A 27488-nucleotide genomic window follows, 5' to 3' on the forward strand; every position below is an offset into this window, starting at 1 on the left:
CTTTAGGAAAAAAAAATAAAGACGAGAAGTTTTTAAAGAAACCAAACCTGCAAGATGACATTTAAGTGATGGAAATTAAATTTAGCTGTCTGTAGTATGGTAAAAGCAATTTGGAATTGTGTGATAGTTCTTACTATTTTTATCTTTTAAGCTTGGTGATAGGCTTATTTTGCCTCCAGGTAATGGTGACTATAGGAAGAAGTAAAAATGTAATTGCCAAAATTTCTTCAATTTTAATTTCTTGCTCTTTTTTTTTGCTTCCAGACAATTTCTTTGGTGTTTCTTTGCAGTTTAGTTAAAAATGCATAAGAAATGCTTCATATGGATTAAAAAGCAAAAGAGATACCTTATAGACATAAAGAACATAAATAGGTCTATTGTGCATTTTTTCCCTTAGTTGATTTATAGCATTCAAGCTGCAGTTTTATTCTTGTGGTTTTAGGGAATTGCTGGCTCAGCCTCAGATTGGTTTTGGTCAGGTTTTGGGATATGCTGCTCTTATATTCTACAAATGCAAGCTTAGGCAGTGAGGTCACTGGGTAAAGAATCTCCCCTCTAAGAACCTTCATAAATAAAGGAGAATAAGGTAGAAGATTCATTGATTTATTTAAGAAAGTAGCAGATGTAGGAGATGGACAGAAAAGAGTTGGAAAAATCTTTTTACATCAAAGAAACGGGGGTTATGATCTTCCATAGCTGTAAAATACCTGTACTTTCATTATACTGTAGTTTTGTGGCTCGCATGGGTTGGACACAACATGACGGTGCCAACGTGAAAATGTGTCACAAGAATTCACCATCACTTGTTCAGTTTGTACCTTGCGTCTGTAACCTACTGAACCTTTTCAGGATTGAGCACCACAGCTTCAGAGCTGCCTCTGCTTTTGTTATGAGGGTGTTAAGTGCTTCAGAACATAACCAGGCAATCATCTTTTGGCAACTTTGGTTGTTTCTGTTTCTCCCTGTGGTGCTTAATTTCAGAATTCATGGCTGTCATTGCAGAAGAATGAACACTCTTGTGTGGATCCAGTTTTTATCATTGATATTAAGTTCTGATGGCTGTGAATTAATTTTGTATTAGTCTGTCCAGTAGCAAATGTTGCTTTTTTTTTTAGTTAAGAATTCCTAGCTGAACTATGTTGGTTCTATATTTTGATATTGCTCAGACATAGTATTTGAATGGATACTGATGGAAATGAAGCTTTTAAAATCACATAGCATCACCTGATATAGAATCATAGGATACAATATATTTGAACACAATGGCTGTTTCTTTCCAGATTTTTGTGCCAAGTCAACACACCTGGACGTAGCTGCAGCTGTTCCGTCAGCTTTGTGAGGGGAGGGAGACTGTTCATGGCCCTTGTTTTGGGCACTGCACACATGCTGCAGCAGTGGAGGCTTTCCTGTTGGGGGGAAGAAAAAAAGGAAAATTCACAGTGAGAGAGGTCAAACTTTGTAACAGGTTCCCCAGAGAGATGATTTGTTTCCATGTTTAAAAGTGAGTTTGCAAAGGAGTTGTTTCAACAAGTAGTTTGAGCTTTTGTTCTTGTTTTTATTCTTTAATAGAACGATGAAAATGTGTCACTCCAGGACATTGCACTCTCAGTTCCCTCAAGTCCAGAACCACAAGAAGCTGAGTCACCTTTTAAGGTAAATGACACTGATTTACTCTACAGAATAAGAGATTTTTTTTTTGTGTTTGTGTTTAAAAAAGCACAGAGTTCTGTGTCACTGTGAAATACTGCTTCTTGCTTCTTGGATCTATTTAAATGCAACCTAGCAAGTGATCTATTGAAATAAACCTAGCAAGTGTTTATATGCATTATCTTCTTAGTTTTGTTAAAATGGAAAGCTTTGAGCTGTTAAAATACATACTTACAAATGCTAACACAGTTTAAATAATTAAAATAACTTTTTTTTGGTATTTGTAACAGTAGTGGGAATTAACAGCTGAAGAGTAACTTCTTTCAAAAATACTCTGCCTGATAGATTAGTGTTAGAAATTAAAAAGACAATTTTTGCTTTGAAGTGTAATCACACCATACTTATTCCCTTCATCTTTCATTACATTTATTGTTGACTTTAGTTTAAAATTCCTTCATCTAAAGTAAGTTTTCCCTGAGATAATGCAAGTATTGCAGACCTAACTGGAAAACAATGTGAACCCCACAAAGTCAAAGATGTGTTTATTGGTTTAGAATGGGTATTAAAGGAAGAAGCAGTCGCATTAGATATTCCAAAAAGGATCATCTTTTATGGTCACAGACTTGTAATGTTGTGCTTTCTACAGTGCTAAGGTTTTATAGCATTGCTTGAGGCTCTTATTGTAAAATCAATACAGAAGGATCACTAATCCTGCACTGATGGTAGGGGAACAATACTTGCTGAAGATATAATGAAATTAGAAACACTTCTTGAAAGGCAAGAACACTTACAGTCTTATTCCAGTTTGAAAGTCATCTGTCATTATTGTGGTTTCAGGCATTACGAGGTCTGCCAAAGCTGTAGATCCATATGCATCATTCTCTAGCAGCCCTGCTTTCTACATTATTAAAGTTTAGCCCTTCTTTTTTCTTTAATTGCTGTCTGCTGCATTTGTGGTGCTTGTCATTCTACAATCAATCACCTCCCTCAAAATCTTAGACTTCCTAGAGGAAAAAGTATCACTTTTTAACTTAATAACAAAAAAATGCTGGGTTGAACTGACATTTTGAATTGTTACTTCTTTACCTGATGCTGTCATGTGGTTTGAAAAACTGCCCAGCAAATCAGTCTAGGTGTTGTCCTAAAGCAGTAACTAATAACATCTGCAGTGAAACTGAAATAGTGGATGTATGCTACTAAATGGAAGTGTGCCCCTTAATTTATGGCCTGGATATAATGGCACAGTTATAAAATATGTTAAAATTAAGTTATGATGAAGAAAAAAAAATTTTTTTAATCATTCTTGGATATTTACCAAAATTTTTTAGTCTCTGAACTTTGTGTAAAGTCTTCAGTTTTTAGTAGGATGTATTCAAATCAGTTGTGCTGCTGCATTCAGTAAACATAGTTGTGCTTATGTTTCTAAATGATTTTCTTTTTTGTTTCTCTTATTTTATGTTAATGATACTTTCACTTAATCTTTAACCTTTAGTATTTTTTGTTGTTGTATAAAGAAGCATATAGATAGTATTTGGCTAGGGGTGTTCATCTTCAAGATGCCATTCACTAGTATAACAGATGAATTACTGCACCAAAAATGTAGCTGATTTACTTACAGTCGAGGGTTGATTGCGGGGTGACAATCAAACCCTGGCAGATGTATTGTTGACCTCCTCTCCTCCGGCCCTTCCCCTTTTTGCTCCTCCCTCTCCCCCTTCCCACTAAGGACAGGCTATCGGGAGGAAAAGAAGGACACAGAGAAGAGAGTTGGAAACATTAAAAATGTTTTACTAATGCTACTAATAAAAATAGAGAAAATAATACAAAATATACAAAACCAATCTTGAAAGTCTCAACAACGGCAGAGCCGGCACCCGAAGTCCTGGATTGGACTCTGCAGCCAACCGGAGCTGGATTCAGTCTCTCACTAGGCCTCAGTTCGCAGGGATGACTAGCAAGGTCCTCTCCTAATGTCGGCCATAAGCAAAAGGGAAAAAAGGGACGAGATCCTCATGATCTCCCACTTTTATATGAAGTATTCACGTGAATGGAGTGTTGGTCAGTTTCTTGGTCACCAGTTTCTCATTGCCCCTCTTGCGAGATGTCCATCTATGTTTATCAATAACCTTGCATTCCATTGCTATGTTTACCAAAACATGTATCTAGTTCTCTAGGAAGATGCAGCTAATATGAAGGCTTTAGCTGACAGGCAAATTCACTAAAAGAGAAACTTGTTTTTTAATAAAACCAGGACACACATAGCCTGAAAATTTAGTGGATCAGCTCAACTGTCTTTTAAAGAGACTTCTAGTCAAGTTACAGCCCATCTCACCATGTGAATAAGGGGAGGAAACCACGTATTGATGTTACTGTCAGTCCTCTGTGAACACCTGATATAATGTCCTGTAGAAGTGTTGATTTAGATTGCGTAGAACTTACAGAAAACCTGTTATTGTTCACTGTCCCATTGCAGATGGATGATCTGCTGAATGAGATCAGGCAGCTTAAAGATGAACTGAAGAAGAAGGATGAAACAATCAACCAATTAGAGCATCAACTTGTAAGCATTACACTAAATGTTTAATGGTATTTAAAGTATGCACTGCAGTGTAACTTCTATAGGTAATTCTTATGAGGGCTTTAGGAGGGCTAGAGGTCTAACTTTTTTTGCTATACTTTCACTATAGCCAAGGCAGATTTGGGTTCTGTTCAGACCCACCTGTCTCATGGAGTCTGTAACATTTTGGTTAGCAGACCAATTCTACATGTTCTAGTGTGTGTTCAGCTGTACACCTGGGACCTTTAATTCTGTAGGTGACTCATAATTTGTATGTGTGACACTAAGCAAAGATATTTATATGATTGTTAGATATATTTCATTTCCAAAACAAACGCTTTAAACATAAAATGATAGAAGCTGTTCAGAAATAGCAATGAGCAAAGATAAGGCACTTTATGCTTAAACTATGATAAAAATTAACAAGTATCAGGCCTATAATTCTGCTTGAAGTTTTGTTTTTCTCCCCTCTCCTTTCCCCTACTGTTCCTTACTTCAATAAAGATTTCCACCACAGAATTTAAGGCCAAGTGAGGTAATATTCAAGGTTGATTCTTTTTTAAAACTAAACAATGTTGAATAGTAAGATTAAATTGGCCAAATAAATACAAGTTATGGGGGCACTCTTATCATAAATCAGGTTGAGGCAGACACATACAAACAAAAATATCATATGCCTTTTCGCTTTTAGCTCTTGTTCTAAGTGAACTTTGGATTTTGCCATGCCTGTCTCTGCATTTGGTTCTGGTAAACTCACCTGCTGTGACAATTCTTATAAAAGAGCCCCATGTTTTCAAGCCACAGCAAGATATTAAAAGTAGGGTAGGTGAAATGCCAAGGGATGCACACCATATTTATTTATCATGTCTGGAGACAGTCTTGCGTGACTCTAATGAAATCACTCCTTCCTGGTAGGCGATAAACCTAATTACTGTAGTATCTGAAAACTTTGTCACAGCTAAGGAGCTCTGCTGTAAGGATGGCTAAAACTTTTATTCATAATTATTGAAAGGTGGCTTAAAGAATGTGGTGCTTCAGAAATCTAGGTGAATCAAAAACCCTTTCCAAAAGTCAAAATTTGTTCTAAATTATTTCTAAATATATTTTGTGGTATATTTGTAGTTGTGCATCACTGTAAAGACTAGTTTTTACATTTTAATCATATTATGCTGCATTTCCAAGTAATACATGATGTTTGAATACTGGATCTTGACTGTGCTTTTCAAGCGTCTTAGTTATTTTCTAACTAATTCTCCTTTCTCTTTCTCTTTTTTTGGGATGATTAAGGCCACTAAATGTAACTGCCAGAAAGACAGCCAAAAACCTAAAGGGACAGCGTGCATGTATGCTGACAAATTTACGCAAACCTCCTGGAGGAGGAGTTCTGTGAGTAAAATGTGCCATTCCTTCTTGGATGTGACTTTCTGCATTTCATTCCCCAAGCTTATGACATTTGCTGTTACACCAGTTGGCATCGTGTGAGAGGTTCTATGCTGCATGAGAGCGGCGTCCTTCCTCCACTGCATTCCTTGCATTCTTTTGCAAGCCTTTTAGATAAATATTTGTTACAAACATTTCTTTTAAAATAAGTAATTAAACTTTATAAATCTCTTATTAAAATAATCACCCTCTGCACTATTTAAATTACAGTCAACCCAAGCTGTATATCTAATAATAGATATTTTCCTATATCTTGACTTTAAAGTCATAGGTAGCTGTATATTTTGTTGTTGTTGTTTTTCTGGTTAAATTATCATCATTGCTGTGCTCACATTTGTGGAGGAAAAGCTACAGCATATTCCAAGCTTCAGTCCATAAGTGTAAAAACAAAAGTTAATATTTTTATTAATCATTTATTTGAAGAACTTGACTCATTAGAAAAATTATTGTGTGAAAATCACTTTGACAAAGGACATTGTCATTCCCATATGTTGTTGCATGGATCACATTTGCTTCCATTATTCATAACTTGGCGTTCTTCATGGAATACTAATAGAATAATAGAGATGGGGGTGGGACAACATTTTATATCATATATGGTAAGGAATTATTTTTGAATGATGAGCAAGGTTTTTGTCAGTCATCAGCAAATAGTCTTTGGTTCTTGAAGCTTGTGCTCTAGCTTGAGAGTCTTAAGAGATTTCTTTAAAACATTAAAGGGTTAGATGTTTTTTGTTTATTTTTAACCTGCCTGAAGTTACTTAATGTAAGATTGTAAGTAAAGATAGATCACTCCTGCTGTCCTTCTAAAGTACTAGTGCTAGGATAGAAATACAACCCCACTGTGTGTTCACCGGGTGGTAGCAAACACCCTTGTCCTGTTGAGATGAAGCTTTCCGACGGTTTCCTGTCTGATATGAACGCATGTATAGAGATCTTAACGTTAAGTAACCTTTAGTTTGATCTGACACCTCTGTTCCAGAAAGTATGTGTAAGATGTTTGATGTTTATCTCATTTGTTCCTCTTTTCCTGTTACGTTGTAGCTTTTGAGCCCTTGTATTGTTTCTGTTTTCCAAGTTTTAGTTTCTTATCCCGGTGATCTTCATTTGATATTTTTGTGCGTTATGCTGTTACTGGGTTAGTGGCTATTGTTTCCGTGTTCCTTTTTTTCATATCATTTTCCACAAATTCAGAAACAGATTAGTAACTATTGAAAGTTAGTTGCAAACTACAGAAGATTTAGTTCAAGCAATCCGTGGTATTAATTGATAGGACAAAGACATTGGAGAAGATAGTGAATGGGGATTGTTATCTCAGGTAAAAGTCATTTAGCCCAATTGTCTGGCTCGGTCAGGTTGAAGGATATTTCTTCTAAATTATTTAGTAGCTTTGTTAAAAACAAAACTTTTTTGTCCTGAGGAAATTTGAGTTAAGGGAAAATATGGTGTGCTTTTGTTGTTGTTGTTTTGTTTTGTTTTTTGTTGGTTTTTTTTTTTTTTTTTTAAGTTTCCCTGCTGTATCCTCTCCTGTATTCATGGTTGGGTGTGTGTATGTGTGTGGATATATATATACATATGTATATGGTACACATACATATGTGTGTAGGTGTATGCTCATTACATGTACATTATAAACATCTCATTAGAAATTATAAACATCTCATTATAAATTGATAGGAGCTCCTTAATGTGAGATTTCTTAAAGGGCATTGATATGTTTCCTGGCATGGCTTAATAGAGGTATAAATGTTCAAAAGGCCTTGGCATGAAATCATCGTTGATCTGGAACCCAGTGACATAAACTGTCACTTACCATAGAAAGGAGAGACAATTGGCTCTATTTTCTTGAGGCAGGAGTAGGATAAATGGAAATAGCAGGAGACACCTGAGTAAAATGCATTCTCACTAAACAAAACCTCTTACAGAAAATAATGTTGGGCTTTAGTAACATTCCTGTTCAGTTTAATATAATTATCTTGAACTGAGAGCACAGGCTGGGAGAAATCACATTTATTAATCCTAAAGGTGGTATGACTTATGAAATGTAGTTAATGTTTATGAAATGAAGATTTTTATGTAGGCTACACTTTTAAAAAACCAAATAGTAATTGAAATCTTGGCAGTAAGAGTACATCTGCTTGGAGTCATAAGTTTCTTGCTTCTTTAAGCTTGTTAATAGTTATCAAAGTTGATGAATTTTCAACTAGTTCATTTTTTCCTTTAAGTTTTGACCTGTAAGTAACTTTAAATGATGGTGAATATCAGGAAGTTACTTTAGAGTATCATAACTTCCAGGATTATTCTGACAGTTTACAAATTCTAGCAGACCTGATACAGTATTGATTCTAGAAGCATAAATAATAGTCTAGGAACACACAAGAATTTATTGTTTCAAGAAATACTTTAAAGGTTTCCAGAAATGTGCTTAACCAACACTGTTAATGTAGTGTTTTGTAAAGAACAGACAATAGAATAAACTAGGAAAAAGCGAGAGGGGAAATTGGTTATTAAAAGATTTCACTTTTTAATTAAAGGCTGTATGAATTGCAGTAATTTATTGCAGTTCTACTGTCCATTTGAAACAGCTAGTATTTCTCATCACTTCTTAGTTCTCCCAATAAACAGGCAAGTGAATATCATTAAACATTCTTTTTAGAAAATCACATTTGTGTCTGTTTCTTTATTACCAGATATTTCTAAAAAAATTGATATCTTGATGTCAAAGTATAAACTTGTCTGGGGTTATTCTCTTTAGGGACTGCACATAGTTTCTGGAAGTACTTTTAGAGTTTTTTTCCTATTTAGAGGTAAATATGTACATAAATGGAAGTTATGTAACGTTAGGTTAATCCTTGGAATGTAGTACTCCATGTAATACAACCTAGTGGCTGAAAATGAATGTTTTGAAAATTGAGCTTATTAAGAATTAACCTATTACCTGGCCACCTTGCATGCTACGTGGTGTTTGTTGCAAGCAGTGTTGTGACAGTGTGCTCAAAACTGCATTAAACTGTTTGTACAAACAATGATAATTTAGAGGGAAACATTATTTTTGGTTAGCCATCCTCAGGATAAAGGTTTGTACACGTATGCACTGGCAGAGTAGTCCATGACATTTCTAGAAGGATTACTCATAGATCTTAAACTGTGTTCACTTGCAATTAACTTATGCCTATCATTTAACTATCATGGGGAAAAAAAAAAAATACCCAAAACACCAACCTGGAAGGAGTTATTGAACATAAAATTACCTGAAGAAATTTATGATGATGGACAAAGCCTACAAAAAATGAAAACGTGAGCATCTGCTACCACAGTTGTCTCACAGGCTTTGCAATATTGGTTCTGTAATTCTAAATACCGACATATTTTTTAAAGATTGAGAGTAAAGGGGTTAGATGTCAAGTTTATGTTGCCATTTGGCTTCTCAGACTGGAAAGGTTGTGTGCAGATGCTAAGGAGTAAAAGGCAAGCAAGGAAACTACAAAATCTGAATAGGGACAAAGCTGTCTGTGAAGGATTGTGGCCCCTGAGGTCCAGTTCCTTAGGATAACACAGCTCCTCCGAGTTCATGGGTGTGCTTCCATGCCTTGCAACAGTAGGTAGTATACAGTAAAAGCTGATTTTTCTCCGTAGTCTTAGAATAGTACGGAGTGATGAGAATGATTTTTGCTTCCTAAATAGGTGTACAAATTAATTCCTGTCTCTGGCAAAATGACAACAAACTCAGTTTTCCTAGGAGCCTGCCTATTCTTGTTCTTTGCTACATCTCTGCTTCTGCACTGAGAGATATTCTTTGTGTTCCATTGGAGTATTGTTCCGGTTTGTCATTCCAAAGCCTTTCACGTCGGTTATTTTGATGAACCTTCTTAATACTTGGGCTGTCTTCCTGTACGATGTCTTTGAGTATCTCCTTCCACCGTACCTTTATAGTTGCATAGTCAAAGCATATATAAGCTTTAAATTTAAACTCCCAGGTTTCGAATTCTAGTCACTATATTAGTATTTATCCTCATGTTCAGCCCAGGTTTCTCTTGCTGTCCAATACTTTGGTCTTCACTTGCTGATCCATGAAATGTAGATTCTTGCTGAGAAAGAACGACATCTGGACTAGGTTGTTGTGTTGTGCATGTTTTTTGCTCTGTTACAGTAACAGTGTATAACACATGGGCACATGCACGGAAGAGCGTTCCTTTAAACATTTCACAGGCAATTCTTGTTGGTTTAGTGTAAACCAGCATATAAGACTTTTGGGGTTTGTTTTGGGTTTGTTTTTTTTTGACCTGAACACTTCCAAAAAGATTATTGCATGTTGGAACTGCTCATTTGTAATCTCTTATCCAGGTGCTAGTCTGGCAAGGAGACACTGCTGCAAAAACATCTTGTTTGCGTTGATACTTGAAGAATGTCATTCTAGGTTTGCTTTTGATGTGGAGCTCTGAGTTTGTATGAGACACCTGGCAATGCTGGGTGAGGCACAGCAAAAACTCTGGTTTTGGAAGTACTCAAAGGCTCCAGCTGTATGGATGAAAATGGATCTTTCCTGTATTTGTGTTTCTGCAGCAGAAAAGACTTTTCTGAATGCCGTAGCAGTTTTGGATATTGGGGTATTCCTGAGAAAAGAGCTGGACTATTTGGCTGTTGGCCTAAAATTGCTATGTGACAATAGCTTAAATATTTATCTTGTTGTTTTCTGGCAGAAGCAATTGCTATTGTTCATCTGATTGCTTATTGTAGTGTTGAGGTCTCTTTATAACAATGGAAAATTCTAGCCTTAAAATCTTCTTAGAAGCCTTTAAAACAAACAGGTTTTGTAGTGCAGTTAGGGTCAGAACTTCATAAAGTGTTCAGCAGCAATTGTACAATTTGCCAGGATCTCTGAAAAAAGTTCTTCACTTTGTTCTGCTTTGTACACTTCTTTAATTCAGCCGCTCTTATTTTTCCACTCCTGAGTCTCCTGTTTTGCCTAGTGTTTAAAATTTGGAATCACTTGTCTTTTGGGATGCTTTTGCTGTTTCACAGTTCCAGTATCTGGGAAATGAGAAGAATGGGATTTAAGTTTAGTGGCTGGATATACATAACAGGTGCATGGAGGAGCTGTTTTCTGACTGCTGTGTCACATTAAAGTTCAAGTGGAACAACTTGCATCAGACAAGGCTTCAGAACCCAGAAGAATCCCATCAAATTTTTTTTTGTGTATATGGCTGGGTGTATTTGGTTTATTTTTAGTAGAGTTTTTTGTTTGTTTTAATAGAAGCTGAGGTAAGTTGTTCTTATCTTTAAATTCTAGCATTGTTTGCTTTTGGGTTTTATAGACTTTTAATAATCAAGCATAAAATAAATTGTGATTCAGGTTTTTCTTCTTCCATATATTTAGTAGGAAACTGCCACACTTACAGTGTATTTTGAATATGTACCATAATCTGAGGATACGTGCTTATTAGTGCATGTTTCTTTTTTCCTGTTCTTTGGATTTCTTGGGAACTTCAGCACACATTTGACTAATAGAAGGGGATGAATGTGAGTTGTTGTTTAAAGAAAAAAGGCTTTGTAAATTTACTGGAGTTTTGTAAAATGCTATTAAAATAAGCCAGGCATACCTGCAGATACTTCTGTTAATGTGCTGTATCTATGGGATAGATGCAACCTTTATTTGTAAAATCAGTGTAATTCATAAGACCCATCTTAATAAGTTCCCAGTGATGTATTCCCTGGTCCTTGCTTAGTTCAAATTGTGTTAATTTTAATTACCTTATTTGATGTACAATTAAACAATGCTTGTTATGATTTTATTTATTAAGTAAGAAATCTGATACTTATTTGACACTTGCCTGTGTGGAGCAGTGTAAACTCTGGAGACTGTTGTTCTGCAAGTTCTTGTCTTAATCTCTCTTTTTAGAGAGAGGAAGGGAGACGATATAAAATTTACACCCCCCTTCTTAATTTATTGCATTAAATATTTCAAAGAAGTCTGGAAAAAGCCTATTGCTAACTCAAGTCTCCACAAGATGAGACGTATGCCTGATGATACTGTCTTTTTTACTATTTATGTGTAGAAAAAGGAAATAATTTTTTAATTTTTGCTCTACCACCCTGACACAATTTAGGATGGAAGGTGAACAAGCCTGGAAAATGAAGCGTTCTTCTGTACAGTGCTGTGAAAAACCAAAGCATTTGTTAATGTCTAATCAATCATTGATTGATTAATTTTGTTCCCAGGAGTATTTCTCTATTTAATACCTACTCGGCTAATGCAACATATTATTTTGTAATATTGCCTGTCTGAAGCCAGCACTGTTCTTTCATGCAGCAGTCTATAAATTGTATTGATGTTAATGGCTACTGATGGAGAACTGTAAGAACATGTGAGGTAATCAGTATCTCCATCTAGAGATAATCAGGTTAAAGAACTTTCATTTTTTCCTTGGATTTTGCTCCAGTAATTGTTCTATCTCAGCTTCTGAAGAAAAATAAAGAAGTCTTATCAGATTGTCTTTGTTTCCTGTTCTAGTTTAAAAATGTTCTTGTCAGCAAATTCTAAGGCTTGACTATGCAAGTATTATTAAGTTACATCTTAGCAGTACTGAAACTTGGGAGAGTGGTGGATGAGATCTAACTAGATTTGAATAACTGGAAGGTCATGGAAGGGTTTAAAATTCTGCCAGGATAAATAAAAGCAGAATCTTTATTTATAGAAATAATGTGATGCTTAATGGTCTTTTAAAAATAGTATGGAAATAGAATACTTCTTTGCTTGCCCAGCCCTGGCAGTGTGATCTGCAGCAGATATGTCAGCAGAAAAACTGGACAGGAGGGGCAAACTGTTCCTGCTTCCTTTGATATAGATGTTCATTCAGAGATCTCTGCCTGCTGTCTGGAAGTGTAGCTACGACTGGTTGCTGTTGGTATCTGCCAGTAACCAGGAGGCAATGGCAGTCCTTACTGTTGGCACTAATATTCCAGAACTCACAAAAGCAGAAGTTTTCAGCTGCTAAATGGTGAAGGGGATGGAAAGACTGAAACCTGTCTCGCTGAAAAAGCAAATCAAGATTATGTAATTCAAGAGGGCAGTTCCAGCTTGGATAGGTTTCTTTTAAAGGCAAAGATATAAAGATGGCCTGCATAAAATTAGTTTCTTGTTTTGTGAATGCAGCAACCACAATGTGTTACTTTGTGGTCATCTGAAACATGGGACAGGCGAACCCTGCCCGACACTGGTGTGCGCTGTGCTCTGAAGGCTCAACCGCAAGAGCAAAGTGCGAGTCATGTCACCTCTACTCTTTCACATTTAATAATGCTGTCAGATATGAGTGAAATGGAGTCTAAAGTACCAGGATTTGCTAGAAAATCTGTTTCTATGCATTAGAAGTTGTTTGTTGTAAACAGAAGCTGACTGGTTCTCCAGTAGATGAATACTAAGCAACTTACTGCTTGCTGAGGCATTTAAAAACATTTTTGAAAGCTGTAAAGCTACAATTTTTAGTAAGTATTTTTATGTGAAAAGCTCTGCTACCATACTTTTCCCTTAAAAACATCTTTAAAAGAAATGTGTGCATATATATACTGAATAAAAATTGAGGTATTTTGTAAGATTTCTGACTAGTTTAGAGCATCACAATGTTATTTTTTCTCTGGGCTTCAGTAGCGTGTAGTGTTTGCTTTTACAAAGTAGAACAACTGGGAAATACAATTATACCTTTCTGGGGGAAAAAAGAATGGTGTGGCTTTTTGCTGTCTTGTTTTTTGGGTTTTTGGTTTTTTGTTTTTTCCCTGTTCTCTTTTTTTATTATACTTCTCCCCCTCTCTCTTTCTGCACAGGGTGCGTATTCTGCTCCCTCCTTCTCTCCCTGGCAGGGCTCATTCCAGGGCATCCCTCGGACTGTTCCACCGCACCGCAGACAGAGTGAGTCTGTACCTCTCACTCATCTCCCTCACCGTCCTCCCGTAGCAGCTTCCCCTTTGCACGCACCCTTCATCTCCTAGTATCCTTCTCTGTCAGGCAGATTTCCAGGCATCCACAATAGTCTGTGGCTAACCAACGTGCTTCCTTCGGCCAGCGTATGAGCAGCTACAACCTATAGCTTTATAACAGTTATTAAACGCTGATTTACTTCAGCAGTTCTTCAGGCAAACCCGAGTAGGCCCTTGTGTCCAGTCTTGTCTTAACATAAATCTTGCTTGCTGCATTTTCCCTTCCTTTTTCATGGCTGTAATATACAGTCCTGTTTGTGTATGTGTTTTGTTTGCTCATAAGTCTGCATGCGTGCATACGTGGATGTATTTACATAAACGTGTTGTAGATGTACATAAAAATGTTGGTCAGAAAGTGTTGGTTTCATTGCCTCTCACGAGAAGTTTTGACTTTTCAGAATGGCTTCCCTGAAACTAATTTTTTTTCCCCTCTCAGTATTTGTTGTAAAAAGGCTTCTAATACACTGAAGTGGCTGTTGCAAAACTTGCATGATTTATTAACGTTCCTTGTGTGCTAGCTACAATGTGGGCTGATATGAGCTGCATTTGTTCTCTTGGCTTGGATCTGCAAAACAAAAGACAATTGCTGATTTTAAAACTGTATGCTTACATAGACATAGAGAAATGGTAAGTCTTATTTTGTGCTTTGGTATTGCGTTATAAACAGATAATTGTTCAAATAAATATAACTAGTTTGTAAAGCTAAAGTTATATTTTTAAAATGTACTGTAATTACAGAATTACAGTGTGTTCGCCTAGCAAAGCCCAAGAGTGTATTTGGACAAGAAATAAAGAAAAAGTAAAATTATGGAAACAAAGTAAGATTTCCAGGGCTAATGGAAATCTGACAAGTAAGCTGCACCTTGGAAAACTAAGCTTACAGTTTGCAATAATCCCAATTTATTTCAATTACTAGAAAAAGAAACTATTGTGTAAAGTATTTTGTACATTGTGTTTCAAATACTCTCTTGATGTTTCTGTGACAATGTTCATTTAAACAACTCATCAGGAATGCACAGCCTGTTTCATAGGCTTTTCTCTATGCAATGCTTCATTTTCTGCTCATGTTTGATGTGGGACTCTGTGTGTGTGAAATGAACATAGAACCCCTAAAGCTGATGGATCATCCTGTCTTCTGTTTTTGGGGAGAGTGCCAGCAGTAGCACAGCCTGGCTATTTTGCTGTCCTATCAGCAGAGAATCTGAGTTTAAAAAAGAAAAAAATATATTTTAGACCTGAGGAGCATATAATGTCACATTTTTGGAGACTCACTGATCAGACAGTCCAAACGAGAGGATGGTGTCTGAGCTGCCAGATGTGATGTGACACAATTCACACTGACCACTTGACTGAAGAAGAAAACTTTGCTAATCTCTTACCGTTTTTTTGAGCCTCCACCTCATTCCTCCACTAGCGACAGCAGCTTCTTATTCAGGGATTCCGTAGCAAACTTCCATTACTAAAGCAGGCTGGATTTTTTTAGTATACATCTCATACATTAAATTCTATGAATTACTAGTAAAGTAAATAAAGTAGATTAATACTGGCACTTGAGTAATTAACATTAATTACAATTAACGTACTGCCTAGGAAAAAAAAAAGTTTCCTATAACTGAGTGTTCCTAGCCTTTATTTTTCAGGTTTGATCAAAAGATATATACCAAGAGTAAAAGTGCAGTATAAACTAGGAGGTTTCTTGGATGCTTTCACTGACACTTGCAAAATCAATGACTTATCACTGTGTGAAGAGTCCCATAAAGTAGAACATTAGTGCAGTTATCACTAGCATCCTTCTTTCCCCACATTACCTCTTCCCACAGTTCAGTGGTTTTAGGTCTGTTGTTTTTTGTGCTTGTACGGAATGCCAAACGTGGGGTTTGAGGCAAGTGGTAAGCTGGGTAATGCCACCGAGAACAGAACAGCCTTAAAGTCAATGTTGGTTTCTTCTATGATAATACAGAGAAGGTGGTGGGAACATGAAGTATTCTCAGTTTTTGTTTGCCTATGTTTTCTGCGAGATCTTGGAATTTAAGCATTTATTCTCTAACTTCTGGATACCAAACCTAAAATATCATCTGCACTGGTGAATTCTGCAGATTTCTTCACTGTGTTGTTGGTAGCTGATGGATACAGAGATCAGTTACAATCACTGTAGATTATGAGGATATAAATCAGTAAACTGTTCATATTTCACCGCTTATCTACTGCAATGTGATTTTACTACTGCTGTAGAGGACAGGTAACATATCCCTGCTGTGTAATATTACAATACCATAATATGCTTAGAGTTCTTCTCTATCAGCACCAGTTACAGTGGTCATATACCTACTGTGTAATTTGCCCCATGAACTTACAATATCACTGCACTTTGTGAAGACATTTTAGAATTGGATGTATATTTTCCACTTTTAATGATAATTAGTTTTTAATATTTTATTCCTATAACTCCCATATGTGTCCTGAACTCAACTCTTATGTAATAGTCCTTTATTTTTCTCTAGGCTATAGCATACAACCTGACATATCAAACTTGCTTAAAATTTTTGCATTTGTATTCTGGAGCTTTAATGATGCAGCTCTAGAAACACAGCATTGAGGATACACGTTGTCAATAAGGCAATTATGAACTCTTGTTGTAATACAAGAATATTACATCACTTTTTCAAGGCCCCAGGTGCTTATGCACAGAGATATGCACATGGAACTGTTTTGTTACTCAACCATTGCAGTTGTTCGCATCTCCACCTACTGTGCACTACATGAAAAAAGTATTTAGACTTGTAATGTAGGCATTACAAATAAAGGTAATGTAAGCAGTTCCAGCAAATCACACATAGCTTTTTGTCACCAGCAAGAAAGCTGCTCTATGCACATTGACTATAAATCAGGTGCATGTGATGCTTTATTATGCATTGTTTTGTAAACAGGGGTATGTTGCTTAACACTGTGAAATGTTTGCAAACTTTTATTGACTGATTCAGGTTCTCTGTAGGGTGTACAAAGTGTTTGCGTTAGCAGAACAAACTTTCTTCAGAATATTGTCTTGAAAGTTCTATGACATGTTAAGAGTGACAAATTATTAAAAATCTCCCGGAATTCTTACATTGCTGCCCTTTTTATACATCTGGTTTTTTCCATGGGAAATGTGTATTCAGTTATATGAAGAAACGTCTTTTAAGAAAAGCTCCCTTATCCCAAGCGGAGTAGTTGCAGATTGGACTACAAGAGAAATGTCTCTTGTACCTAACTGAGAGTATATTAGCAAACAAAACTTAATTTTACATGTGGACATACATGTTCAAACAGACAAGTATCTGTATTCAGGGATGAAATGCCTGCCTTGATGTAGTTATACATTGCTTTCAGTAATTTTTCCTTGAGAAAGACAGTGTTTTTCTTTAAGTTGGGCTTTCTCTACAGACTGTGCAGAAAAAAATACTATGCCATATTACCAATTATTTTACTACCTTCATGCTGTGGTGAATGGTGGGCTAAAAAAAAAAAATTGTGGTTGTTTTGTATTGTTATTTGAAGTCATACTTCATACTGTGGAATCCTATTTTCTACTGTTGAAATATAATATAGCTAGCTAAAAAGGAGAGGGGAAAAAAAATCCTAAATTAAGGTATTGGCAAATGCTGCACACTTAAGGTGTGAAATCTGGGTGTTTTTCAGAGGTAAAAAATGAACTTTCCAGTGTAGCCATTCAGTAAGGCTGTGTCTTCAATTGCAGACGTGTGACATGACAGTTTATCCTGTGCCATGGCAGTGAGATAAGGGATGTCAGAACCCATCAGAGAATGAAAAACTGACTTAGCAGAGTTTGTATCCTTCTCCCCACCCCCCTCCAAAAAGAATCCGTGGTCGTTTGGCTTCTCAAGCTTGTGAGCGGTTTGCTAGGAAGATGGGTTATTCAACAGTATGGGCAACATGGGTGAAATATGTAATGCAGTGTATCATGTGACATTGTTGTTCCTTGTTAGATATCTAACATGTATGTGCCTGGATGCAAATATTTTTGATGCATACAGATGTGATAATATACACAAATTCTAGTTAGAGCTCTAAACAGTATTTGAAGTGTAAGATGTTGACTTTTTTGAAAGATTTGAAGTTATAAGAGCAAAGGTATTCCATGCAGGTCTTGCCATAAATATTTTTGGTACAGCTTTACTTAAACACTGTTGCTACTTCCGTTTCTGGAAGCTGGATTAAAAACCAATGTGGGACATGGTAATTGCAATTTAAATGGTTAAAAGTTGCAGTTCTGTCACGGCAATTGCTCACTGTTTCATCCTGGTCCTCTGACATCATTGTCCTTGTCTTTTTCTTGTCTCTGCTTTCCCATTATGCCATTGGCAAGGAGTTGAGAAGTTAGTCCATTACTTCTGTGATAAAGCGTGGTACAGTACAACTTCAGATTTCTTCTCATCTCCTCACGCATTTTCCTTGTTGTTTTTTTGCCCTATGCATGATGCATGTCTACCGGAGATGTGCATGCAGTTCTCAGAGTTCTCATTGCTTCACCGCCCTCATTCCCCAAAATACTGCAGGGAGAAAACGCCTTTATTTAATTCTGCAGAGGTACTTTATAGGAAACTGAGATGGGAATTGTGGTTAGAGATACAGAATACCAAAGCAAAACTGAAGAGAATTTTGAAGTAGTGATACTGCAGTGAATATCACTGTCTGACCACATTGATTTAACTTCTTTATCAGTATAACATACTTGCCTCAGTTTTCTGACACAAAGCTAATGCAACCCCAGGGGTTCAAGAACTGTGTAGTAATGGTAATTGTCTTCATGAATATGTTGTCATTTTTCTCTGGATGATGTAACAGTTTTACTTTAGATAAATAAGAGAAAAATCTCTTAAGCTAGTGCGGTAGGGACTGTAATTTAGTAACTTTGATTAGTGCATCAGTACATGCAAGTCTTCGAAGCTCTTGTTGACACAGAAAAGTCTTTTTGTGCAAAATGTGTGTGCACAGTTTTGTCTAATGTATCTTCAATTTGAGGAGAACTAATTTTCTTTAGTTACATTGTACTCTAAATGTTTTAGAGCCAAACTTTACATTGTAGGAGCATGCCAAAGGAATGCAGGTGTTTGTTCACCTGAATATTTTCTTTATGGGACAAAAATAGAAGCCTGGTTAGCATGACAGTCAACACTAAGTTATAGCCTGTTCCACACCAAAATATTATCCAAAATGCACTCAAAGCAATGCAGATGACTTTTTCTAAGACTTCCATGAAATAAAATACTATGTCTAGATGGCAGAATCCTTCTTTGTCTTCTATTACCCCTCGTTCTTATGATGGAATTCACCAAGTCCTTCTACTGGCTGGTGTTTTGTTGGTGGGGCTTTTTTTGACTAACAACATGATAATAATTTATTAAGACTTCCCTAGCAAAAGGAAAACTTCTGTATAAAGCAAAGATGTAAGCTATGGCTGAAGATAATGCAGTTTTCAGTATTAGATAACTTGTGAACTGTTACTTGCATATTTTGGAAGTGGTGGTGTTTTTGCCTTCAGTGTCATCTTGAATGTTAATGCATGTAGGAATTTGTAGGTATTAAAAGATATAGTTGCAGTAATTGGACAGACTTGAACTAAGTAGAAATAGTTTGAAAGCAGCACAGTATTTAAAACAACTTCGCAAAGATGATACCAGAGCTTTAGTATCCTCCTAATTCTGAGCATGTAGCTGGTTTCTGCCTTTGAACTGACACCTTTCTGGATATTAAGCTGCTTAGACCTCTTCAGATTGTGAAGGATAATGAAGAAAACATGTATTTGGCTATTTTCATATGTAAAAATGCAAAATTGTCCAAATGGAAAAGCTCAAATATTACCTAGTTTTGTCAAAAGAACTTAAAATAATATCCAAAGCTTGCTTTTTTTGGCCATATTTCAGATAGTTTTGTATTTAACTCAACTTCTCATACAAATTTAGTTTCTTCTGTACCTTACAAATTTTTCATTTTTCTGATTATTATAACCAGAATTATTTAACATAAAGTTAGGATTTGTAATGCTCAGACTATATATATTTGAGCATTTTTAAAGTCTGGCATCTTAGAAGCCCTTTGTAGGTAAGGGGGAAAATATTTCTGACAATTACTTTTGCACATTAGGATTTGACACAGTATTGTTTGCTATAACTGTACTAATTTTTTATTTCACTTAGGATTAGGAAATTTGAATTATTTGTTGATGTATTTGTATGGGAATCAAGTACATAGTGCTTGATTTTCTAGACTCATTTGTAGCAGTTTTGTTTTTGCAGGTGAGGTCTGACATCAATAAATCATTGTGGCTAACACCTGTCTGTCAGCTCCTAAGCTGGAGGGATAATGACTTCTGTAACCCATTACATAAACAGTGAAAAATGACCAAAATATCTGGAGGATTAATTTTTTAAGCTGTAACTCTCTTAATATGTTGAATTCTTACATGTAGTATTTCCTTCCTGTAGGACTGCTTGGTTAGGAAGGATTCACAAAGTTAAGCTATTTTTGGTCACGTAAGGCATAATGTTTTGATGATACTTGTTTGACACCATTTTGAAGGCTTTTTGTCTTCTCCCCCTCCCTCTTTCCAAAGCAGTTGTATTTCTACTGTTCAACATGTTTGCGCATTCCCTGTATCACTTGCTGATGTCACTGGGCCAGCTCAGATGTTGTCTTTTCTTACAGGTGGAACTGGTATAGTCTAAAAGGAAAAAATGCTAATAAAGCAAAATTAAATTGAGAAGCCTTGGTATTTCTCTCATAACCATTAAAGATTTCTCTCATTACCTTTTTTTTTTCTCTTGATGTGGAATTTTGAGGATTCGGTTTTCCCTGTCAGGGAAAAGGTGAAAAGCTTACAGAATCCCAGGATGTGCTGTTGTCCTAGCAATGTAACAGGCCTGTGGCTCGCACAAACTATCGTTACTTTCTTCCTGCCCATACTAAGAAGAATGAAGAAGACCAGACAAGTAATTGGCTTTCTCATTTGGAAGTTGTAAATAATTCAAGAAAGTGACTGAAGTAACATTTTTAGTCAAATCCCTTAAAGGCAATCATGCTTCATTTTTACTGACTATATTTCTCTAGTAAACAAATATTATAAGCCTGTTTACTATCTATGTGAAATCAATTGGTAGGAGTTCAAGTAGTTCAGGGACAAGACTAGCTTGTGGTAGTTCTGTTCCAGTCTTTTGTAAAGATGATGAGAAAGTCATCCAAACGTGAAACTTGTGAAAACTATAGTTGAAATTTTAATAGGTTTGGGGTTTTGCCATGAATTTCAGGATTTTTAATATTTCTTCCAAGATCTGTATACAAGTTGCAGGTCTAAGATGTGTTTGTGAATCTAGTGCACACATTAATCTTTGAAGTCTTTTTACAGGGAAGAGCAAAGAGAAAATAGAAATGACTCTGAAGAGGTACTGGCAAGTCTCTTGTCTGATACATGTCTGATTAGAGTGTATCTTCTGATAAGACGTAAATCTTCATTAGGTAGTCTTTATCCCTCGGTTATCAGTGTAGTAGTATGTGATCTCTAGTTTCACATGTACTCTGTTGTAACACTATGAAGGTGGTTTCTTTGTCAGCCCGTTTGAAATCCATTCAAGATAAAACAGTTACCTATGTCTAGTCAGTCAGCTAATACAAAAAAACCTGTATCAAATTTTCTGACCTCAGTAAGGCAAGGAAAATTCACTGTAAATCCATGTGGTCCATTAAATTCCATTCCTGCCTGTACAGTATAGAGCACTGACAGAAGATTTGGGATAGTTAACTTGAGTGTTCAGCGCGTAGAAATTAAAAGGTGGATACGGTCTGATAGTCATTGCATTTGTTTATTAAGTACTTGAGTCAGAATTGATCAGTACATGTGGTGCTGTCCTGCAGATTTAGGTGAAACCATCAACCATGCCTTTTTCATATTTCTTTTTTAAGCTAATTGGTTTCTTTTTTGTCTTTATGTTGTTGTGTATTTCAGTGATGGTATAATTTTTTCCGCTTAAGTTACAAGTCGCATTTGTACGTCTCATGAACCATCGTGTTTTGCCAAAGTCAAAGTTTTGATTTAAAAAACCCAGATAAACAGCCCTTATCAAGCATCCAGTCAGTGCACATTGGATTCAGAATGTCATCTGGTGTTTTCTTTGCCTAATATATTGTTGTATTCTTTTTTCTTTAACAGCCTCAAGTACTACAGCCTTCCCGCAACCTTCCCAGTTCCACAGACCTCGCCCAGGGAAAACTAATAAAAACGCCACATATCGAGGCCCACAGTGAATATTCTAAACGTGGTCAGCATGAAAATAGCAATCATCAGAATCAGAATGCTGCAAATGTCTCTCTCAGAAATAGCCTGAATGATGTAAACTCTTTAATGAGCATACACTTAAACATAAAAGATGAGAATGCATCATATTTGGAAAATTTGAAAAATAAAAATACCGAAGACCCTGGAGAGGTGGCTGGTAATGAAGAAGGCACGTTACCATCTCGTTTCTCTTTCCAGACCTCTATGCGAGCTGATGCTAGAGAGGTGCAGACTGAGTTAACTGTGAAAGGGCAACCCTCATTCACAAACCAGGCTTCTCGGCCAAAGACTTTAAGAATCGCAAAGCCCCCAAATGCTTTAGTGCCTCCGACAATGGCCGTTCTCACACGATCTGCAAATCATTCTGCTGCTTCCAAGGAATGTGAGCTTCTACCATCAAGTAGTTTGACTCAGCTACAGCCAACATCTGGTCAGGATAACCTAAACGGTAAACAGAGTCAGAAAATGTCTAAACTTCGCCCACCAACTATGTCCTTTGTTAAATCCAAGCAAATGAGCAGTCAGAAATCCATACCAGTATCTGCAGAGCCTCAAAACACCTGTTTGAAGACGAACATCCCAAAGCCACCAGTGCAGAGAAAGGAAAACGTGCAAACACAGAATACCGGTTTGCTTTCTGGGGGTAGTTTGCCCTCGAATCGGCATTCTCGCCTCCCTAAACCAAAGACGCATTGAGAACGTACCTACATCTTGTGGAATTATGCCATACATTAAACTGCTCCTATGTACTGACTGCATTTGAGATTGCTTTATCTACAGCCTGCAAATCCGGAGTGAATATTAAAAGTAGCATCTTTCTTTCGTGTTTGCATTCTCCATCCTGTTATGTTCTGAGGCTTGTGTTATGAGCCGTGCAGCTTCTCTTGAGAGTGTTTTATTATATTGTAGGTCTGTATTAAAGATTGTGTTGCCCAGTGGTCTTGGTAATGAAGCAAATACTGAAGTATGTGGTGGCCACAAATATGAGAATGCTGCACTGTGTATTTCGGGATGGCAGAAGTAATTTCTTACCTCCATTTATTTGAGTTATTAGACAATGAAATTACTATGAAGTTTAACTTCTTGGTTCTGAGTACTCGTTAGGTTAGAGTGGTGGAAAATTAAACTTACTGGCAGATGTTTTATTGGCCATAATTCTGACTCTGTATTCCAGAGGCCTATGCAAAAATCCTTGTATTTATCTTAATCTCAAAACTGACATATTTAATGTTATTTAATCTGATGGATTGGGTGGGTTGTGTTGTTTTGTTTTGCTGTAATCTGAAGATGCTCTGTTCTTTATTTATCTCCTTTTCACTGTTCACAGACAATAAGCAGATTTCACAGGGTGAAATGAATCTTCTCTCTTAAGCATCATCATTTGTTAAAAGATTGTGGTATGTTTTTATTGTGTTGAATAGACACGTTACCACGTAGTTTCTTGAAACGCAGTGCTAAGGATGCTTGTGCAAAACCTTCCAATACAGGCTCTTAGGAACCGGTAAGTAGGGAGCCTCTGGGAATACGGGGTCCATAACACCTATGTTGAGGTTGCACAACATGCATTTTAATTAATATTTTTTAATTGTACTACTTGTATTTATTAATTTCTGTTTAAAATTGAAAGACTCTGAAGTACCTGACTTGAAATTTTGCACAAACCTTGCCATATATGTAAGGATTTGAAACTATTTTACTGAATAAAACTTGTATTAAAAATGCAACTATTTAAAAAAAGAAAATATTAACCCCACATATGTGCTTTGAGCAATCCTATTATATCCTAATCCAGAGCTGGTACTCTTAAGAGTTTTTCAGAGATGTGTATTTTGTTTTGGGGGTTTTTTGTAATTTTTTGTGTAATTTCTAAGGAAATGCATGATAACTGGGAAGGATCTTTTGGGGGAAATAAAGCAAAAAAGAAAAAAAAATTCTGCTCTCTAGGAGAAGTATTTTTTCTTAAATTGGTCTGGAAATATATGCCCATCATGGTGCAGCTATGGGACCATGACACATGTGCTGTGAGTTAAATATATGCACATCTAGCGAAGCTTTCCAGAAACTTAATGTTATGTCCCATCTCCAGTTCTTCCCTTCTTTCCCATCACTGTCTCTTGGATGTTACCTATTGGGGTTTGTTTTTTTTTGTTTTTTTTTTTGTTTTTTTGTTTTTTTCTGTTATTGAATAGGTTTTAAAATCAGCAACAGAAGGCTGTTCCTGAACAGCATCTAGTGTCAGTAAAATGAAACACAGTAATAGTTAGTTTGTTCTAGGCTTTTGGCTATAGGACATGGACATATTACAGTATTTTCTTTGAGAAAATTAAGGTGAGTAGGTATAGACATTTCATAAATAAGTTCAATAATCAACCTCTGTAGTATAAGCTCTGTAACTAGGGGTATCCTGATGGATACTTAGTTGGGTGGGAGAAGAAAAAAATATCATCTCAACTGAGTTCCTCATTACATTGTTAATATCCAAGAAAGTTTTTGGCTTTATCACACTGTAAATTCTTTTAACTGACAATGAAGTGGAAGAATGAAAAGCTTGGGGGGAAATCGGTAACGGGGAGGTTCTACTTCAGAACTGCTTCTATCAATCTGAAATAAGAGACCTGCAGGGGTGAAGACAATGCAAGCGAGTAGTAACCAGGGCAGCATTAATTGTTACAGTTGATACAGGTTCAAAATAACTACAACTAAAGGTAACATAATAATTACTCTCCAGGAAAAAAAAAATTACTTTCCTTGAAAAGCATTGAATTAGATGAGCTTCAGTGTAAGCATTTGCTTCTGATAAGAAAATAAAACTTACTCTTTAGATACCCCAAAACTACCTCCTGGCAGCTAACTGTTTCTCAGGAGTTTAAAAACTGCTGAGGGAATGATGAGATTCCTGTTTCACTTTCTGGTCCATATAGATTTCTTTGGAAGGTGGTGTTTTTTGAAGTTTACTTTCCTCAAAGAGAAGCTGATTTTATTTTTAGTTGTATGTGATTTTGTGTGAAAAGGTGATTATTTTTTTTTTTGCTTAATGCTATTGACGGAGATATTTCACCATGACTTATTTTGCTTCTTATTCTGGAGGTATCACCAGCCTCATTTAGTGATGTTAAATGTTTTATGTTTACATTTAAAAGAATAGATATCTATCTGCACCTTTACTGAAAATTAAGGAATGAAGCAAAGAGATGATCAGGCTTTTCATAAAATATAAGATAGTAGTTTTTTTTTTTTTTTTCTCGATGAGATCGAAAATATATTTATTCTGTTTGCTTTTGCTTTCCCTCCCCCACCTCATGTTAAAGGAGTAGAAGTAGATTATATTCTTTGTTATAGCATTTCCCACATTTTGTTCTGACAGAATAGTGAAACTTCGAGCTGGAGGCAGCAGGATTTGATGCCAGATAAGACAGATGGTAGCCTGACTTGTATTTGGGTTCAGCTGCTAACCTTGCATCCCTCTAAAGACAACTACTCTTCAGACTTGACCAGGGAAGGCTCTGTTGCATGTATAGTAAGTCCAGAGTACGAGCAAAGCCTGTCAGGAGTAGATGGGCAACTGGAAGAGAAGTGGTGAGGTGAAGTTTGAAGCTTCACTTCAGTGCAGGACAGAGTTTGGTGGGAGATGGATAAGAGGGCGCTGTGTAGAGCTTGTCAAATGGGATTAAGTATGTATTTTCAGGTAACATACCTGCCTTATGGAAGGTGCAGATATATTGTCAGTACTGGTGCAGATTATCCAAAATGTGTAAATTAAAAAATTTGATATCTTCAGGGTTTTTTTTATTAGGTTGCTAGAACTGGTTTATTGCCAATTTCTTTTGGTTTGATTTCTCATTCTTTTGTGCAATATTCACAAAAGTATTAAACTACTGTTCGGTATGTGTGTACAGAGGCAATTACGCATTTTAAAAAGTGAGTAAACACAAAAGAAAAAAAAAAACAGAATTGCACTTTAAATGAGCTTTATTGCTTGGAGTTGTGCCTAAAATAATCTAAATGCCTCCTACTGTGTGTGGCTTTTGTCTGAAACTAATTTCCGTGCTAGTGTTGCTGTTTCCAAGGTATCTTCATATCACTATCACAGAATCAATATGCACTCTAGCACGTTTAAAAATATTTATCTAGTGTACTGAGTTTTTGTTGTGCGATGACTTTAGTTGAACCGTGGAATTTTAACACTGATGATGCAGCCAGATTATTCCCTTTCCCTTCCCTGAAGCTCTCACTTCCTCCTGCCAATCAAGGCCCGTGGCAAAACTTCCCCAGGTCTCGCACAGCCCTTAAAGAATAATGTTCCTGGCATATGTTTTTGTATGAGAAATGAAGTGCAAGATTATTCTTAAACTTTCTCAAAATAATCACAAAGGCCCTGAAAATCCAAAACAGTACTGAATTTTTCATATAGTTCCAAAAAAATGTGGATTTCTCAACTTTAAATCTCATAGCAGTGAAACTAGACATAGCAACCAGACTGCATCGTAGGTCAGTGAAATTCATTTCATCCTTGATCTAAACGCTGATTTGTTGCAACGATGCTAGAAAACTGAATACCACTAGCATTATTTACTTTGCATGTCACTACCATATGCACATTCTAAAGTGTCATATTTGGGTAGGTTGCATGTTGGGGGGGAGATATTTCTGGTTTTGCACAGCACATAATCTTCTCAATGTGGACATTTTCTTGCCATACCAATGGAAATCCATTCTTGAATTGGGTTTCCATAGCTATTCCTTTCTCATTATAGTGGCTTTTTCTGAGCAGAGCAGATTTGATACGTGATCCTGGCGGCAGGTCTCCGTATAGTAATCTTACAACTATGCTACCAAGGAAATTCAGTCGCTGTTGTGGTAAAGCTGCTCACTGGCTACTTAATTGTAAAAGCACCACAATAAAAACAATATAATTCCAGTGTCAGAGAAATCTTTAAATTTAATATTAGCTAAGACAAGAGGTACCCTTACTATCTGCTTTGTTGTTTTTGTTTTTTACCCAGGTCAGAGTAAATACTGTATATTGGAATTTGCTTGTAAAGTTGATCTAAAAACCTGTATGTAAAAACTTCCTCAATGTTGCTCTAGTGAATAAAAATAAAAGTCCTAATAAGTATCTGTTTCTCCTGACTCTTCACTTGCATGTTTTTTGAAGTCATTGACTGTGGAGAATTATAGGACTGTAGACAGGAAATTTTGGGGGAGTGGGAGATTATGCTTATGCTTGTAGTGTTTTCCTGTGGAATTAGCTTTCTCCAACAGAACTGCAGGCTTTAGCATGAGACTTTAAGAAAAAAGGGGAAAAAAAAAAAAAAGACACAAAAAAGCTAAACACTTTAATGTGTTGTTTCCAGATGAATAAAGACTGATGGGGCTGGTTTCCAAAGGTATCTTATTTCACCTGTAGTGCACAGTTGAGGAGAGAAAAGTATTTCATAGTCTTCTTATGTAATTAACTAGTTAAAATTATTATCGTAAGAGATTACTTTGAGAAAGTTATTTCCCCACAGGTGTCCAAATGAATACGATGTATGCATACATGTAAAC

General features: G+C 36.3%; 1 protein-coding gene across 4 annotated transcripts in view; it reads left to right on the plus strand.

The window, feature by feature from the left end:
• CCSER2 (coiled-coil serine rich protein 2) overlaps positions 1–27057 on the plus strand; it is a 68975-nt gene extending 41918 nt beyond the window's left edge. For 3 of the 4 annotated variants that reach the window (XM_082053734.1, XM_082053736.1, XM_082053735.1), the window contains 4 exons: positions 1570–1653; positions 4121–4207; positions 5492–5590; positions 21816–27057. In XM_082053734.1, the coding sequence (XP_081909860.1) occupies positions 1570–1653; positions 4121–4207; positions 5492–5590; positions 21816–22637 (1092 nt within the window). In that variant the 3' untranslated portion in view covers positions 22638–27057. Of the gene's footprint in view, positions 1–1569; positions 1654–4120; positions 4208–5491; positions 5591–13462; positions 13548–21815 lie in introns of all 4 variants that reach the window. The other variant, XM_082053737.1, reaches the window with a different exon arrangement.
• The last annotated feature ends 431 nt before the right edge of the window (positions 27058–27488 follow it).

The sequence above is a fragment of the Streptopelia decaocto genome, assembly GCF_964273445.1.
Source record: "Streptopelia decaocto genome assembly, chromosome: 5".
NCBI lineage: Eukaryota > Metazoa > Chordata > Aves > Columbiformes > Columbidae > Streptopelia > Streptopelia decaocto.